This window comes from Podarcis tiliguerta, assembly GCF_965153285.1.
Source record: "Podarcis tiliguerta genome assembly, chromosome: 2".
NCBI lineage: Eukaryota > Metazoa > Chordata > Lepidosauria > Squamata > Lacertidae > Podarcis > Podarcis tiliguerta.
Window position 1 is genome coordinate 91325117 of NC_139535.1, and position 18000 is coordinate 91343116.

At 44.0% G+C, this 18000-nt stretch overlaps 1 protein-coding gene across 2 annotated transcripts in view; it reads left to right on the plus strand.

Annotated features, from left to right (window-relative positions):
- The window catches only part of FASN (fatty acid synthase), a 60479-nt gene that overhangs the window by 31231 nt on the left and 11248 nt on the right, over nucleotides 1-18000 (plus strand). For both annotated transcript variants that reach the window (XR_014508710.1, XM_083430120.1), the window contains exons 15-37: nucleotides 1463-1578; nucleotides 2275-2450; nucleotides 3092-3283; nucleotides 3397-3477; nucleotides 3575-3760; nucleotides 4469-4648; nucleotides 5251-5454; nucleotides 5682-5992; nucleotides 6109-6498; nucleotides 8197-8361; nucleotides 8566-8684; nucleotides 8798-8952; nucleotides 10085-10288; nucleotides 11391-11541; nucleotides 11945-12123; nucleotides 12491-12610; nucleotides 12735-12857; nucleotides 13239-13462; nucleotides 15021-15219; nucleotides 15613-15764; nucleotides 16683-16774; nucleotides 16901-17052; nucleotides 17404-17646. Coding sequence is in view for 1 of the 2 variants with exons in the window: in XM_083430120.1 (XP_083286246.1) it covers nucleotides 1463-1578; nucleotides 2275-2450; nucleotides 3092-3283; nucleotides 3397-3477; nucleotides 3575-3760; nucleotides 4469-4648; nucleotides 5251-5454; nucleotides 5682-5992; nucleotides 6109-6498; nucleotides 8197-8361; nucleotides 8566-8684; nucleotides 8798-8952; nucleotides 10085-10288; nucleotides 11391-11541; nucleotides 11945-12123; nucleotides 12491-12610; nucleotides 12735-12857; nucleotides 13239-13462; nucleotides 15021-15219; nucleotides 15613-15764; nucleotides 16683-16774; nucleotides 16901-17052; nucleotides 17404-17646 (4114 nt within the window). In the remaining variant the exon portion in view is untranslated. The remainder of the gene's footprint in view (nucleotides 1-1462; nucleotides 1579-2274; nucleotides 2451-3091; nucleotides 3284-3396; nucleotides 3478-3574; nucleotides 3761-4468; nucleotides 4649-5250; nucleotides 5455-5681; nucleotides 5993-6108; nucleotides 6499-8196; nucleotides 8362-8565; nucleotides 8685-8797; nucleotides 8953-10084; nucleotides 10289-11390; nucleotides 11542-11944; nucleotides 12124-12490; nucleotides 12611-12734; nucleotides 12858-13238; nucleotides 13463-15020; nucleotides 15220-15612; nucleotides 15765-16682; nucleotides 16775-16900; nucleotides 17053-17403; nucleotides 17647-18000) is intronic.

An 18000-nucleotide genomic window follows, 5' to 3' on the forward strand; every position in this document is an offset into this window, starting at 1 on the left:
CTATTTACCTGAGCTTAGCATAGCTGTTACGGTAGTTTTTCTGGTTCGTTGGTAACTTGTGATTTTGGTACGATGTCAGAGAATAATTCTCCTTTGGTAGTTTTGTTTTCTTTTAAATAAGGGATAGCAGGGATTTTAGTCCTGAAACATCTGCAGGGCCACAGGTTCCTCTTCCCTGCTTTTGCACAAGGAGTAGCAGTTTGTTACTGAATAGAGATGTTGGCATTGATTTGCCCAGTGTCTCTGTCTGAAAACAGCACAAGGCAGCTACATAGAATTTCATAAGAGCCTACTCCCAGCATTGCATCAAGAGCTGCCCATGTTGCTGTGGAAGGGCTGGGCTGTAGTCACTCCTTCCATTTCCTTGGGGCCACTGGAGAAAAGATGGGTAGCAAGTGTCTATCATTGTGGTCCTTCTAAATACATGTCTCCCACCAGAGTCATGCCTAGGCTATTTTATTTGTCTTCTGATTGAGATCCTTCTAGTGAAGGGAGACTGCTAATGGAGGGATTTTATTGGAATATGAGTTCAACAATGAGGCTCACTCCCATGTAACTGAGCTTATAAACGGCAGGCTTGGAGCGCAATCCTAAGCCTTTTTTCTTGGACATTAGTTCTGCTGTCACCAATAGAACTAAATCCCATGTAAACGTAGTTTGGATCGAGGCACAAGTCTTATTTTGTGGCAGGATTGAAAAGGAAAAAAGTGTCTTGGCAAAATGTATTTGTTTGGGATGCCTCTTAAGGTTCCTTGAAGCCATAGCACATTTATGACGAAGATTCAGTGTACTAATGTAAATGCAAAGGTTTGGTTTGTGTAACCTAAAATTATGCAACAGTTATTAAGCTCTGTTGCTCTCTTGGCTGTTTTGCATATAACTTCTTTTCCAGTTTTTCTAGTCTAGTCTGTGGTTTTCTACTATGGATTCACAGTGTAAAGCACAGCCTGTAAAACTATGCATGTATACCAGTAGTGTTTGCTGGAGTCTAGTGTTGTTGTTTTTTAAAAAAAATGATTTGTGTTTTACTTTCACTGAGTGCTGGGTGTCTGTAGATTTTTCCAGGAAATGCCTAGGATTTCAAGTTCCTTGAGCCAATTCTGTTCACGGGATACTGTTGCTGGCTAAAGTGAGGTGGAAGGGAGAGGATTTCCATTGATTCCTTGTTCCCCCTATATTCCTCCAAAAACTGTTTTGGAACAACGTGGGTGGTGCCGCCAAGGGCTGTAATTAGCAAAAATCACCACATTCAGCAGGAACCTCCATTGGAGAAGTCCCTTCCATTTGCAGAAGGCAGAATATTATTGTTATATAAAATGGTATTTCCTTCTGGGGTTGCCAACATTTTTCTCTTGTAGAGCCAGAAAAACATTTGACCACCTTGGCTAATGGTCTGTTTTAGAAGAAGGAAGCCAGTGATTTCTTTTCTTTACTGATAACATTTTGAACTCCACCTGTCTAGGCAATCCTGAGAAGAGCTTTGAAGCCAACCTGCACCATTTTACCCTTGATGAAGAAAGAACATAAAAACAACCTGGAATTCTTCCTGACACATATTGGAAAAATCCACCTTACAGGGTAAGGAGATGAGTGAAAGCTAATGAGAAGCATAGGGCAATATCCAGCTCTGCAGCTCTTCTTGCACAGCAGACGTCTGTGAGCCCAATGGAAACTTCCTGTTCCCTCCAGCCCTTTGCACACCCTCAAACTCAAATCCAGACAAGGGCTGGGGGACCCTCTGGAAGAGAGATGAAGAGCCAATGAAATTCCCATTGTGCAAGTGGAAGTCATTTTTGGAATAGATTGAATTATACCATTAGTAGTTCCCCCCTCCCCAGCTATGTTGCTACCTTAAAGCAGGATTGAATGTCATGGGGAGAAGTGCTGCAGGGCCATTTATGACACGAGCATAGTAGCAAAATGGATAGGGGTTGCTTTCATTCAGGCGAATTGAAAACCTAGTGTATTTGTTTCAAAAGCTTTGTGTAGGATCCAGCTTTTGTAGCGACATCAATCTCTGTGTCTCTGAAACCAGAACTTCCATTGATGCCTGAGTTCCTTGCCATGTTCCAAAAAGCTGTTTTGCCGTTTGAAGAGAAGGGAGAAAATACTGCACATTTTTAGAAGAAACCAGGACCACGGAAAATAGTGGTTGGGGGTCCTTAGTCCCATGTTGGCTCCTAGCTATTGCTTTGCCTTCCATTTGCTACTGTTACTATACCTTCTTACTGTTGCATGCAACTTCACAAATTCAATGTTTATGTGTGTTCTTAGAATCAATGTCCTTGCGAACAATCTGTTTCCACCTGCTGAATATCCTGCGCCTTTGGGGACTCCCCTTATCTCCCCTTACATTCTCTGGGACCACAGTCAGACATGGGATATCCCAAAAGCTGAAGACTTCCCAACGGGCGCTGGTGGTTCTGGATCAGCAACGGTCTACAATATTGGTGTGTACCAGCTACTTCGTTCTCCAAAAGCAGATCATCTTAAAATGCTCAAAATGGCATTTTCAGAATTTATCTCTAGGGGAAATGTTTGAACCACCATACACCTTGTATCACTTTGGGACACAGGGATGGGCAGAGGTGCCAACTTTAATAAAATATTGAGGGGGGGAGTAAGCCCCACCCTGCATAATCGCTCACATTTGAGCGATTGGGTGGGTGGCCCCCTCAAATATTTTATTTGGGGGGCCAAAGGAAACTCAACCCCTAGGAGCTGGCTCCTATGGGGATGGGGGACCGGTGGCCCTCCATACATTGCTGTGCTCCTAGATCTATCAGCCCCTGCCAATATGACCAATGGGTAAGGGATGGTGGAAATTGTAGTAAGACAAGCTCCTAAAGGATGCCCTTGCTTTAGCAGAATTAAATCGATGATGGGAAACTAGGGAATGGGGGGAAGAGCTGCTTTCTTTTAGATGTTTGCAGCACTGAAACTTATACTGGATGGTGGTGGTGGGGAAGTGGGAACATTTGTGCTTGGATTTTGGCGACTTGTGGGAAACAGCTTTGGAGTCTTCTTGGGCCAGAGATGTAGGTTTGAAAAATATGCTTTGTTCATTATTATTTTTAATCATCATTGACAGATGTGAATCCTGAATCACCTGATAATTATTTGGTGGGTCACTGCATTGATGGCAGGGTTCTGTACCCAGCCACTGGCTACTTGGTGCTGGCCTGGCGCACTCTGGCAAGATCTCTAGGGACCTCCATGGAAGAAATACCTGTCATGTTTGAAGATGTTACAATCCACCAGGCAACAATACTACCTAAGAGAGGTGAGGCTAGTCAAAGTCTCTGGAGCTTACGCAATTAACATAGTCTGGTGAACCATGTTTCTGCAGGCTATGTTTAAACTCTAATATTCTGGCAATTTCTGGCTACCTTGCAGGTGCAACACAGCTAGAGGTGAGGCTCATGCCAGCTTCTCAGCGTTTTGAAGTGTCTGGGAATGGAAATCTGGCTGTGAGTGGTAAGTAATTGCTCCCACTACATGTACTCTGAAGAAATCAAAGGGGTGTCGGCCTCACCATTCACTTGCCCTTTCTTCTACATACTGTGTCTCCTAGGAAAAATCTGCCCTTTGGAAGAAACCGCTCTGAATAACTTTCGCAACCAGCAAATTGATATGGAGATCCAGCCAAACACATGCCCAGACGTCCGTTTAACCAAGGGGGACATTTACAAAGAGCTTCGTCTGCGTGGTTATGATTACGGGCCAACATTCCAGGGACTCTTGGAATCTAGTAGTAATGGTAAGACCATGTACCTTAACTGAAAGATAGGGCTAAGGATTATTACTATTCATTTTGAATGTAGGAAGGCCCTTGTTGAATCATAGCAATGGCTCATCTAGTTCAGCATCCTGTTCTCACAGTGGCCAACCAGTTGTTTCATAGGAAAGCTCCAAAGCCGGGAACTGAGTGCAACAGCATTCATAATGATGATGTGGGGTGTTTTTTTCATTTGTTATTATGGTATGTATTTTTGTGCTTGCATATTGTAAAGCGCCCTGTGATCTTCGGATGAAGGGCAGTATAGAAATTTTATAACTAAATAGATAATAAAAGAATACTTGTGATTCCCAGTAACTGGTGTTGAGAAATGTACAGCCTCCAACAGTGTAGTTAGAACATAGCCATTGTAGCCAATAGCCATCGATAGCCTTGTTCACCCTTCCATTTTTGGGAAGCTTCTTCATCTCAGTGACTGATGAAGAAACGAAAGTCAATTCTAATTCATAAATGTTGATAACAGATGTTCACAATTAGGCAAGCTTTTGAGAAACGGGAGATCCGTCTAGGCATTGCTTCCCCTTAGCTAGCTTGGAAAGCACAAGGACTTTGGGGGCAGAGCCAGTGCAGTTGATACAGAAGACAGAGATGTGAATAGTTTCTCACTTTGTGCTGCTGTTGTCATGCCGGTGGCTGTTGTGTGCTAATTAGATTGCTTCTTGTCCCCAGGGAATGTTGGGAAGGTGTTGTGGAGCGGGAATTGGGTGACATTCCTTGACACCCTGCTGCATTTGATCATCTTGGGGGAAACAGGAAGAAGTCTGCGCTTGCCAACCAGAATCCGCTCTGTTTGCATTGATCCAAAGTTACACCAAGAACGTGCACAGAAATACAACGATGAGATTGAAGGTAATGGGCAATCCCATTTTTTAAAAAAATAGGGGCTCCTTTATGGACAACAAAATTCAAAAGTATTTGTGCCGACTTAAAGCAGTAAGATGGAAAGGACACGGGTGGCACTGTGGGTTAAACCACAGAGCCTAGGACTTGCTGATCAGAAGGTCAGCGGTTCGAATTCCCGCAACGTGGTGAGCTCCCGTTGCTCGGTCCCTGCTCCTGCCCACCTAGCAGTTTGAAAGCACGTCAAAGTGCAAGTAGATAAATAGGTACCGCTCCAGCGGGAAGGTGAACGGCGTTTCCGTGCGCTGCTCTGGTTCGCCAGAAGTAGCTTAGGCATGCTGGCCACATGACCCGGAAGGTGTACACCGGCTCCCTCAGCATATAAAGCAAGATGAGCGCCGCAACCCCAGAGTTGGTCACGACTGGACTTAATAGTCAGGGGTCCCTTTACCTTTACCTTAAAGCAGTAAGATAGATTTATGGGAGTCATAAAGCTGTTAGCAACTGGATTTTCTCTTAGACCAAATTCAGAGAAATCCTTCTCCACCTGATTGCACTACGTTTTCACTGCTTTCCCAGTGCTTTCTGCTGACTCTTGCCTTGCCTTGTAGCTTTTGATGCTGTTGTGGACCGCTGCTTTGACACCATCACAGCAGGAGCTGTCCAGATCACTGGTCTTCACGCTAGTGTGGCTCCTCGGCGCCAGCAGGATCAGACCCCTCCCACACTTGAGAAATTTTGCTTTGTGCCGTATGTGGAGAATGGCTGCTTGTCCTCCAATGCCCAGCTTCACTCCAGCTTTGACCATTGCAAAGGTAAGAAAATTCTTATATCACTATGCTTTCTGATAGGATGCATCCGGTATGAAGTAGACACCCCATCTCATTTGGCAAGGATGTAGGGAGAAGCCCCTTAGGAAACGACCTTTAGGTCTGGGTAGGCATATTTGGAAGTCAAATGCCTCCTGTGAACAATATTAGCAAAGTCAAAAGCACCAGCAACATACATAATTTTGTTTTCATATTCCTTCTCTCCTCTACAGAGTTGATCCAGAAATTACAGAAGAAGATAGCAAAGCATGGAGTCAAGCTGGCTATTCCAGGGCTAGAGAATATAAAGACGTCTGCACAGACAGAACCTGAGCAGAAGGGCCTCCTGCACATCCTTGCTGAGATCTGTCGCCTGGAGCTGAACGGAAACCTCTACTCAGAGCTGGAACAGGTTGTGACTCGAGAGAAGCTGCATCTTCAAGAAGACCCCCTCCTCAATGGCTTGCTGGATTTTGCTGAGCTGAAGACCTGTGTGGACGTGGCACTGGAAAACATCACCAGCCGCAAGATGAAGATAGTCGAGGTGAGCTGGGGTGCAGCTCTGCAGAGAGGCAAAACTTTTCTCCGTGAGTGTGCTTTCTCCATGTGTGTTAATGACACACGGTGCTTTTCATTAATGGCTACTCTTTTTGTTTACAGGCCCTGGCAGGAGACGGGCACTTATACTCGCGCGTCACAAGTATCCTGAACACTCAACCCATGCTTCAACTGGACTACACTGCCACTGACAGAGCCCCAGAAATATTGGCATCCAATGAGAGCCGTTTGCAAGAACTTGGTGTTTCTACTCAGCAGTGGGACCCTGCAAACCCTCCTTCCGGAAATCTGGCAAATGCTGATCTCCTCGTGTGCAACTGCGCATTGAACCCTTTCAGGAATCCAGCAGAGGTGCTCTCCAACATGGCGGCCACAGTGAAGGATGGTGGTTTTGTCTTACTGCACACTCTTCTGAAGGGAGAAACTCTTGGAGAAATTGTCAGCTTCCTCACATCTCCCGAGCTGAAGGAGAAACCTGGTCTCTTGACTCAGGTAAATTTATAAGCCCTTGTTATTTCTCTTCAGTTGGCTGTAGATCATGCTTTGCTCAGAGCAATGAGTTTGGAGTGGTGTTTCGTTTTTCATTTTCCTTTTAAACTATTCATAAAAAAAAAACCTCCAGAAATAATCCGTAGTTTTAGGCAGATTTAGACTCTCCTCTGTTGTTTAGATTATTGGTTCCTATTCTTAGGGTTTGAAAAGGCATACTAACTGTATGGTGCGAACTGGTATCAAGTATTTTGTTTTGGGGAAGGGGGCATTTTTATGATTAGAAAAGAAAATGAATCAGTACAGTGGTACCTTGGGTTACATATGCCTGAGGTTACATACGCTTCAGGTTACACACTCCGCTAACCCAGAAATAGTGCTTCAGGTTAAGAACTTTGTTTCAGGATAAGAACAGAAATCGTGCAGCGGCGGCAGTAGGAGGCCCCATTAGCTGAAGTGGTGCTTCAGGTTAAGCAGAGTTTCAGGTTAAGAACGGACCTCCGGAACAAATTAAGTACTTAACCTGAGGTACCACTGTAGAGAACTCTTGCCTTGGAAAAACAGTAAATTATTTTGTTGTTCTACTTAGGGACAATCACAATGTATTTACAATAACTAAGACTGCAATCCAAACTCCAAATCCAGCGGTTGATATTGCAGAGGGCTGTCTCTCTGCTCAGCCCAAAAGAATTCCACCTACCTATCCCCTCAGAGATGCCAGGGTCACTCCTCTGGCATGGAACTGCCTGTTCTGCCTGCTGAAAGTGCAGGCAGGCAGAGGTACCGTTTCTGGGATTCCCACTGGCAGCAGCTTGCAGAAATCCCCAAAACAGAATTCTGTGGGTGGAAAGGGGGAGCAGCTGAGCCATCCCAGGGTTCACTGGATCATGAGCTGGCCCCACTTGCCATCCCCAGACTGGCATAGAATTTTGCCTGTGGTTTTGCCTGTGGCAGTGGTTAACCTGATCTGCCACACTGCAGTGCTGCCCAGCTGGGGTATGATTGCTTAGTATACAACCAGCCATATAACTGCCTACCTTAGTGATTCACAGAAGCAACAATTCCCATCGATGTACATGACTGGGGTGTGACAGACACTCACCAGGCCTCTTTAAAAAGTGCAGTACTACCACAACAACAACAAGGAGAGGTAATCTCAGAAGCTGAAATGTAGCCAGGTTGCTAAGCCTAACGGCAATAGATATTGGCAAATAAAATGGAAATTTAGGCTGCAATCCTTTACACACTTACCTGGGAGTAAGACCAATGCAAGTCAGTGGTGCTTACTTCTGAGCAAACATCCATAGGATTGCATTGTTAGGGCTGCAAGTATCTGGTTTATAAATACACTTCCCAAACAAAAATATTAACATTCTGTATATGTTTCAATATATGATCAATGTCATATCTATATCTATCATCTATCTATCTATCTATCTATCTATCTATCATCTATCTATCTATCATCTATCTATCTATCTCTATCATCTGTTGCATGCAGCCCCATGGAAGTCAATAATTTTTCACCAGATGCAAAGAGCAGATCAAAAAGGCAAGAACAGCAGTTAAAATCAGCTCTCAACAATAGAGTGGTGATTTCCAAAATCTTTGTTTTGTGAAGCCAGCAGTTGAGACAATTGTTTGTTCAAGAATCATTTGCTTGGTTCCATCTTATACATTTTAAACTTATTGTCTTGGCAGGTAGAATGGGAGGACTTAATTAGCAAGGCTGGTCTGAATTTGGTAGCTGTAAAAAGATCCTCCTTTGGCGCAACCATCTTTTTATGCCGTCGGCCAGTTCCTGCGAAGGAGCCTGTTTTCCTGCCGGTGGATGAGACTCACTACAAATGGGTGGAACCTTTGAAGGTAACGGTTTTCAATATGGGAAGTAGCTGCTTTCCATTCTTGTTCCCAGGCCTTTCATCTACTTCTCAATGAAGTTACTGGCTTTTTAAAAAGTGCACTCTCAGTTCGAGTGAAAGAGAGAGCTGCTTTTTTTTTCATTTTTTCGTTCTGGAAATCCTTCTTTTCTGTGTTAACTAATCAGCTTGCCTGGGATCTCTCCTGCAGGAAATGCTAGCAAAACCTTCTGAACAACCCGTGTGGCTAACGGCTACCAGCTGTGGCACTTCAGGAATTGTTGGCATGGTGAATTGCCTGCGCCAGGAGCCCGGGGGCAACAGGATCAGGTACCAAAATTCAGCATCCAGTGACAGCATTCAATTTCTGCCGCTACTTATGAACATCTGATAGAAATGTGCATGAACTAACACTTAGATTAAGTGTGTGCTTTACTTCCTAGGTGCCTTTTTGTTTCCAACCTGGACTCTTCTTCTCCTAAACCCTCCACCACCCCTTCTACCAAGCAGATGCAAACGATTCTGCAGAATGACCTGGTGATGAATGTTTATCGTGATGGGAAGTGGGGCTCTTTCAGACATCTCCAGCTAAAACAAGGTGATTCTTATTGTCAGCGAGCTTGTAGCAATACAGTGGTACCTCAGGTTACATACGCTTCAGGTTACAGACTCCGCTAACCCAGAAATAGTACCTCGGTTTAAGTACTTTGCTTCAGGATGAGAACAGAAATTGTGCTCCGGCGGCACGGCAGCAGCAGGAGGCCCCATTAGCTAAAGTGGTGCTTCTGATTAAGAACAGTTTCAGGTTAAGTACGGACCTCTGGAACGAATTGAGTACTTAACCTGAGATACCACTGTTTTTATTTCCCCAACACCCTAGGTAGCCAAAACGGTGTCTTCCAGATGTTGTTGGACTGCAACTTACATCAGCCTGAGCCAAAGCAGCTGATGGCCAGGAATGATGGGAGCTGCAGTCTTCCAGTCTGGAGATCACCATGCTTGCTACTCCTGCCATAAGGTCTGGAAAACAAAAAGTAAGAAGACACTCCTTGGCCCAGTCTCTTTCCTCAATCATTGTTCTTCTGGGACATGATCATCCTGATTCTGTGAAATAACACATGCCCTCTTGAACATTTGGCATCTGTTCAGCAAATGGTATGAGTTCTTTTCCAACTGTGATTACAGCACATGGCCGATGACACGTGACGCTATTGTTAAAACTGACTGCACTGACTGCCCATCTACTACCAAACCAGGTTCAAGGTCCTTGTATTAATTTACAAAGCCCTGAGTACCTTGGGGACTGCGTAAATCCTTATATGTCAGCTTAGTCACTGAGTTCATCTGTAGGAGTGTAATTAGTTGTCTCCTGCATATTTGACACCAACACAAAGTAGAGCTTTTAGTGTCATAGGTTCAGTTCTGTTGAAAGCTCTGCCAGCAGAGATTCAGCAGGCACCTTCTTTTTCAACCTTTAAATGTCTGCTGAAAACTTTTCTATGCCACCAGGCATGTGCCGGCAATTAAAAATACGCCTTTCCATAATGGTTAGTGGGTGGTCTCTGATATTAAATGCTTGTGTGTTTGTCTTATATGTAGATATTGTAAGCCGCTTTGATATTTTTCATGATATAGTGGTATATAAAGATTATTACAAATTAACAAGCAAACACACTTTTATTTGTAACAATGGAAGAATGCTGACTGCTCTGTCTCCTGTTCTGCCACAGCTCAACCTCAAGAGCTGACTGAATACGCATTTGTGAATGTGTTGACGCGTGGAGATCTTTCCTCGCTCCGTTGGATCGCTTCTCCGCTTCGCCACTTCCACACAACCAATCCCAATGTCCAGCTCTGCAAAGTCTATTATGCATCTCTCAATTTCCGTGACATTATGTTGGCTACAGGAAAACTCTCCCCAGATGCCATTCCAGGTGAGCTGGGAGGGATTTTTCTTTCAAGAGAGACCTCGCGATATTTTGACATTGTGAGTGACACACGGTCTGTAAGCCATTTTGGGGGCTTCATGCAAGTGTGTTATCAAAAAATAAGGGGTACCGTGTCTAAAACCAGGCATAAATACACGGGGGAGGGCTCAGAGTTCCACGGTCATGATTTGCATGCAGAAAGTCTGGGGTTCAATCCCCCTGCTTCTTCGCCCAGTTAAAGAATCTCAAGTAGCGGTTGCTAGGAAAAATCTTCTGCCTAAACAAAGAGCATTCCCAGTTATACTCAGTACAGAGCTAAATGGTCCGATGGCCTGACTTAAAGCAGAGTCACATGGCAAACATCTCCTGATACTGATTTCCCTGTGCACATTGAACTCCTGTGCCCTAGGCTAAGTGGCCTTTCCTCACTTCAATTGTGTTTTTGTCATTCATAGCACTTGATTAACACTCTTGCCTCACTTAGTATAATTAATTTAATGCAACACCTAAGGAAAGCTCCTTGAGCAATATATATATATATCTGCAGAGCTTATTTATATTAGCAAGTTCTTATTCTTGCTTTTTGAGGGACGTGGGTGGCACTGTCTAGGACTTGCCGATCGGAAGGTCGGCGGTTCGAATCCTCGTGACGGGGTGAACTCCCGTTGCTCGGTCCCAGCTCCTGCCAACCTAGCAGTTCGAAAGCATGTCAAAGTGCAAGTAGATAAATAGGTACCGCTCCAGCGGGAAGGTAAACGGTTTTTTCCGTGCGCTGCTCTGGTTCGCCAGAAGCGGCTTAGTCATGCTGGCCACATGACCCGGAAACTGTACGCTGGCTCCCTTGGCCAATAAAGCGAGATGAGCACCACAACCCCAGAGTCGACCATGACTGGACCTAATGGTCAGGGTTCCCTTTACCTATTCTTGCTTTGAGAGTAAATCAAGAAATGTAACATCATTGGTTACTGATTTGGAGAGGGAAGGGGCAAAGATGTTAAAAGCATCTGGTTGCTGCCACGTTCCAAACTTTTAGACATCAGACGTTACCTTTTTCCATGCGTTACACTTTATTGGAGTAGCTTCATGGGATCATTCCATTCTTTTTCAGGAAACTGGACATTGCAGCAATGCATGTTGGGAATGGAATTCTCAGGACTTGACCCTGCAGGGAAAAAAGTGATGGGATTGCTACCAGCTAAAGGACTGGCTACAGTGGTCGACTCTGACAAGAGGTTTCTGTGGGAGGTTCCACAAAACTGGTAGGCTAGTTTACATTTTCTTTCTTGTGGGGGCTAGGTTACATACACTCTGTCTGATCTGAAGACCTTTTAAAAGCAAATTGGGATTTGATGTAAATAATGCATTGTTAGCAACAGAACTATCTTGTGGCGGTTGATGTTTTTTAGTAGTATAACTGTTTTGAATTCATTGGCTAGTACTCTATGACAGAGATGCTGTTGGACTCCAACTCCCATTAGTCCCAGCCAGCATAACCCAGTGGTCAAGGATGATGCAAAATATAGTGCAGCTTCCCCATTTATTCCCTAGGATCTTGCGTATTCACCCTCCCTCTTCCCTCTGTAGAAAAGAGTTGCAAGAGATGATAACTGGCTCAGAAAATATATGTTGATACCTGAGAAAGGCCTCTTTCCTTTTCTTCAGGACTCTAGAAGAGGCAGCCTCTGTTCCTGTGGTATATGCTACTGCTTACTATTCCTTGGTGGTCCGGGGCGGCATGAAGAAGGGCGAGACTGTGCTCATTCATTCTGGCTCAGGTGGTGTGGGCCAAGCAGCCATTGCTATTGCCCTCAGCATGGGCTGCCGTGTCTTTACTACTGTGGGTAAGTAGAGACGCTCTTTTTCTAGTCACCCTAGGCCTTATTGTCCTTGTTTTGTGCCTTTACTGATCATTCTGACACTCAGTTGGAACAAGGCATTCATGTTCGGAGGTAGTTTATTTTTGAAGCAATATTTTAAGAGTGTATGCATCGCAAGTATGCCTATGTTTTATTCCACAGAGATAAACATGGAGGGAGTGATTAAGAAGAATTTTCCTAGTTATTTCATTATTTTTTGTGGGGGGCAGTATCTCTTCAGGAAGCATTAAACAATCAGCTCTATTCCTCTTTAGTGTTGGCTTCTACAGAAGAAAATTGCCTGCAAGGCACTTGAGCTTACAAAAACAAAACGCTTATTGTCTGATTTCAGGCTCTAAAGAGAAACGTGAATATCTCCAGAAAAGATTCCCACAACTTGATGCGAATAGCTTTGCCAGCTCTAGAAGTACCTCATTTGAGCAACATGTCCTGAAAGCCACCAATGGTAGAGGTAATATAGCCTTTCCCAAGGCTTAAGATTTAATTAGAAATTGGGTGTGTGTATTATTTAGTAGGAAGACAGGGCAGCATGAATCCTGTGCAGTGCTGGAATGTTATATTGTTCCTGTTTGCAGGTGTCGACTTGGTATTGAACTCCTTATCAGAAGAGAAGCTCCAGGCCAGTCTGCGTTGCCTTGCTCAACATGGACGCTTCTTGGAAATAGGCAAATACGACCTGTCCAACAACACACCGCTTGGTAAGATTTCCCTCAGATTTTTATTTTATGAGTATGGTCATTCAGAGAAACAAAACCACGCTACTCTTCAGTGGCCCCCAAAACACTTCCTGAGCTAGCTTTCTCCCTAAACATATTGGTCCTAGCATCATAATAACATGATGCGTGTCTCTAATAAATTTTGCAATGAATCTGTGTGGGTGGTGTTTCTGTGGAACTGGCCTCTCTTAAGCCTTGCTCATGTAATCCAGTAGTTCTTACTCCCAAAAATAGCAGTTTCGTTTCAAAGGCTTCTGTTTCTGTTTGTGCCACTGGTATGTGAATTGTTTTTAATATTCAAATGGAATTTGATGGTTGTGAAGACCATATGTAAAGCCCATAAATCTGTGTTGCTCCCCGTAGGAATGGCCCTTTTCTTGAAGAACGTGGCTTTCCATGGGATCCTTTTAGATGCCATTTTTGAGGAGGGAAACAAAGACTGGGAACTAGTGTCCGACCTGCTGACGAAGGGCATAAGAGACGGTGTGGTGAAACCTCTACGGACCACTGCCTTCAACAGAGAAGAGGTAGAAGCTGCCTTCAGATACATGGCACAAGGAAAACACATTGGAAAAGTTGTGATCAAGGTATGGTTGGTAGATCTAAAGACTGCATTTGTGACCCAAGTGTGTGCAAACTGTGCTGATCAGCTATGAGTGGTGATAGTAAGGCCTAGGAGTGAGAGAGGGAAATTCACTGAGAGGTGGCGTTAACACTATTTATTATTATTTTTTATTAAATTTGTATACCACCCTATATTCACAGGTCTCAGGGTGGTTACAACATAAAATTAAAATATAAAGAGACAAAATACATAACAACAGCAACAACCCAGTAATACACACCCCCTCCTCCCCAGCATATTTTAAAAAGGGCATTGTATGTTAATCAGCCAAAGGCCTGGTTAAAGAGGGAATGTTTTTGCCTGGCGCCTAAAGGTGTTTAATGAAGGCCTTTTTTCACGGGTTTTTAAACAACTAGTATTTTTTATGTGCTACATTTAAACCCCACTTTTCCACTTTTTCTGGAGGCAGCTAATAATTTTTGAAAATCCACAGCAATAACCAAACAAGATAACAAAAGTTTGTGTTAAAACTCCAGAGAGAAATAAGATTTTAAAAAAGACATGTAAATGAAATTTAAAATGCAGATTAAAACACAGAGCAGTTGAAAACAAATTGGCTCAGAAGGCCAAAGGCCTGCTTAAATGAAGAATCTTTTTCCTGCCAGTGGAAGGTCATTAACTAGTGAGCTGGTTGATCCTTACTACCAGGGCACCTCAAAAGTGTGGATTAAGTTTATTCTGATTTAGCTGGAGCTGCATCTGTTGGTGCCTTTACTGACGATATATGGGAATCAGTATAGGACCCACTGTGGGGAATGTGTGCGCAGTTCTAACCCCAACACTTTGAAGAGGGATTGTTTGTTGTTCTCACTGAAAGGCAGTGCTTTTTTCCTAAAGAAAATGTTTAGGGTTATTCCCATTTTCCTACTCATATTGAAATACTGGCCCTCAATGAGGCCAAACTTAGATTCACAAAATGTTTAGGGGTATGCATACCCCTGCATCCTCTCAGTAAAAAAAAAACAAAGCACTGCTGAAACTTAACAAGATGTGGGGAGGGGACAGAAATCTGAGGATGTCCCTGCTTTTCACTAGACAGAGCTATTCAGCCCTTGCCTTTTCCCACCTTCTGCTTGGCCCAAAGGGGATTGCATGACTAGCTAAACCCAGGGGTCAGCAAACCTTTTCAGCAGGGGGCTGGTCCACTGTCCCTCAGACCTTGTGGGAGGCCGGACTATATTTTGAAAAAAAATTGAACGAATTCCTGTGCGCCACAAATAACCCAGAGATGCATTTTAAATAAAAGGACACATTCTACTCCTATAAAAACACGCTGATTCCTGGACCATCCATGGGCCAGATTTAGAAGGCGATTGGGCCGGATCCAGCCCCCAGGCCTTAGTTTGCCTACCCATGAGCTAAAGCATTTAGCACCTGCGCCCACTTTATCTATCATTTGCTTCTTGCATGGGATATCCTTTGCCAGCAGAGCATAAACCAAGGCTATAAAAACAAAGAGCATGCTTCAGTTTTTCTGTAGATTATTGTTTTTCATGAACTGTCTGCACTATCATTTGCAGGTCCACGAAGAAGAGAAATGTTCCCCAAAGGAAGCTAAGCAAACCCAGCTCTCTGCCATATCCAGGACTTCTTGCCCACCAAATAAGACGTACATTATCACAGGAGGCCTTGGGGGATTTGGGCTGGAGTTGGCTCAGTGGCTGATTGAAAGAGGAGCACAGAAGCTTGTGCTAACATCTCGTTCCGGCATCCGAACTGGTGAGTTGATAATGAAAAGCATTTGAAAGGAAAGTTTTGAGTTTGCGAGCAGTAGTCAAGAAATTGGGTCAGTTCATGATGTTGAAGAACAATGGTTGCAGGCTTTTTTTTTATAAAAAAGGTGGGGAAATCATGTGGGGTGAGGTTGGGGAGAGAACCTGAAATGGAGTTGTGAAGCATCTAGGTTTAGCATAAGAAATTCACAATATATACAGGAGCAAAGGCACTTGTTCATCTTTAAACAAAAGACAACGATTAATCCCATTATTAAGAAAGAAGAGGAAAATACTGACCAGAAAGTGAAGCAATGCGAGACTTCTGAGAAGAATAATTGCAATGAGAAGTATATCCAGTGCCCAGTGATTCTCATTTCTAGATTTTCACGATTTGCAGGTTATCAGGCTAAGCGTGTCCAAGAATGGAAACAGTTGGGTGTCCAAGTTCTCGTGTCAACCAGTGATGTCGGGACTCTTGAAGGGGCACAACACTTAATACAAGAAGCTTCTCAGCTTGGACCAGTTGGGGGCATCTTCAACTTGGCTATGGTGAGTGGCTCAAGATCAACATGCCTGTGATAGCTTCTTATCTGCTGTTTGCTTTGGCTGGGCCACGTTAACAGGCAACAATTCTGATTAGCTTTCTTCTGCAGTGTGTTCTGGAAAGATCTAGACTCTAGAACAACCTTCCTGGTGGTCTCCAGATATCATTGGACTCCAGCTCCCATTAAGCCCAGCCAGCATAGCCTGTGGTTAGGGCTGTTATAGTCTAAAACATGAAGGGCACCAGGTTGGCGAAGGCTGGTCATGAAGACAGAAAACTATCGCTCCATTGCTCCACGTTTGTTGTCGTTTAGTCAAAAGAGGAAAGTCATACTGAGGTGCTAGGGTTATGCTTATGATATAGGAGAAACAGCAGCCACCAAATGGAATGTTACCCTTCATTTTGTAGTCAGCAGAAAAACTTGAAGGGCAGGGGTGAGGTTTCCTAGTAAATTCGAGCAGGGGCATGTTCTATTAGTTGTTAATATTGTACATGTGTAAAAGAAGCAATGCATGAGGAGAACTTATCTGACCCTCATCAGGAAGAATCACTAATTTATATTTCATAAATATCTTAGCTAGATTTCTTAGGACCAAACTAGACTTGACTTTAAATGTAAGCTTGTATTTAAAAATATATATATATAAAGAGCACACACTGGAGGGCAAATATTGTGTGAGAGTTTAACCATACCATCCCTAGCTGCAGAACTACTAATTATCATCCCCCTCCCTCTGCAACGGCTACCATTTGCGTTTTTAGACATGCAATTTAAATTTACAACAGTACATCCAGGTTGGCCCTTTGTCCAGAATTTGCTATTCTGTTTCCGTATTTGTTTTGAAAAGGAAAGTGTGATTTGTATCTTGACTTGACTGAGTGGGGGACAAATGTGAAAAACACTAATTCCTGGTTTCCTATAGGTCTTGAAAGATGCTATGCTGGAAAATCAGACACCAGAATTTTTCCAGGAAGTCAACAAACCCAAATATTCAGGGACACTTAACCTGGACCAGTGAGTAGCATGTGAAGCCTGAATATGAACAACTGTTCTGCTTGATGATAGTTAAGATGTGGGAGAGAGGAATCTTCATGAAAACGAGTAACAAATCATCTTCCTCTGTGATGTTTTCCCCCCTAGAGTAACCCGTCAAAAGTGCCCAGAGCTGGACCATTTTGTCGTTTTCTCTTCGGTAAGCTGTGGAAGAGGAAATGCCGGGCAGAGCAATTATGGTTTTGCCAACTCCACCATGGAGCGCATCTGTGAACAGCGACGGCATGATGGGCTTCCAGGTAACAGCACAGTCCCTCCAACCCGGAGGAATCTCTTTTTGAAAGTAAAAGGCAAAAAACGATTTTCGCAGAACTAGGCATATGCCGCCTGATGCCTTTTGTGCACCACCAAATCTGTTTCTGTCTGCTTGCTCTATTTTGTTTTGTCATATGCAGTGGCGTAGCATGGGGGGTGCAGGGGGGGCCGGCCGCACCGGGCGCAACATCTTGGGGGGGGGCACTCGCAGCTCTCTGCCCCTACCTGGTTAGGGGGCGCAAATTACTTGCCTTGCCCCGGGTGCTGACAACCCACGCTACGCCACTGGTCATATGCTCTATAAACACCACCATGCATTCTGTCTTCTTTTCCAGCCCTGGCAGTACAGTGGGGTGCTATTGGTGACGTGGGTATCGTCTTAGAGACAATGGGCACCAATGAAACTGTGATTGGAGGGACTCTGCCACAGAGGCTCAGCTCATGCTTGGAAGTTCTGGATCACTTCCTCAACCAGCCTCAGCCTGTCATGTCCAGTTTCGTCCTGGCAGAAAAAGTCTTGGCAAAAAGTGATGGGGCCGGCCAGAAAGACCTCGTGGATGCTGTTGCTCACATTCTCGGTAAATATCACTCTGGATAATTGCAGCAAGTCTGTGATGTTGTCTTCGTTGAAAACCTCCAGTAGTTAGCATAAAACAACTATCCTGGTGTGAAATGAGTTAACAGCTTGAGCTAGCTATGGTGCTTGTAATGAATCTGCCCAGGAAATTTGCTACACTGTGTAGCTGACAGGATTTTTACAGTATTTTATTATAGTTCATGGTAGGGCTGCCATATGTCCATGTTTTCCCTGACATACCCTGGATTTGTCTGTTGGAAATTACAGGAAATCACGAAAATGTCCAGGAAAACATGGATGTGTGGCAACCCATGTAGGAACTATCAAATTTGGGGGGGATAATTTCAACAACTTT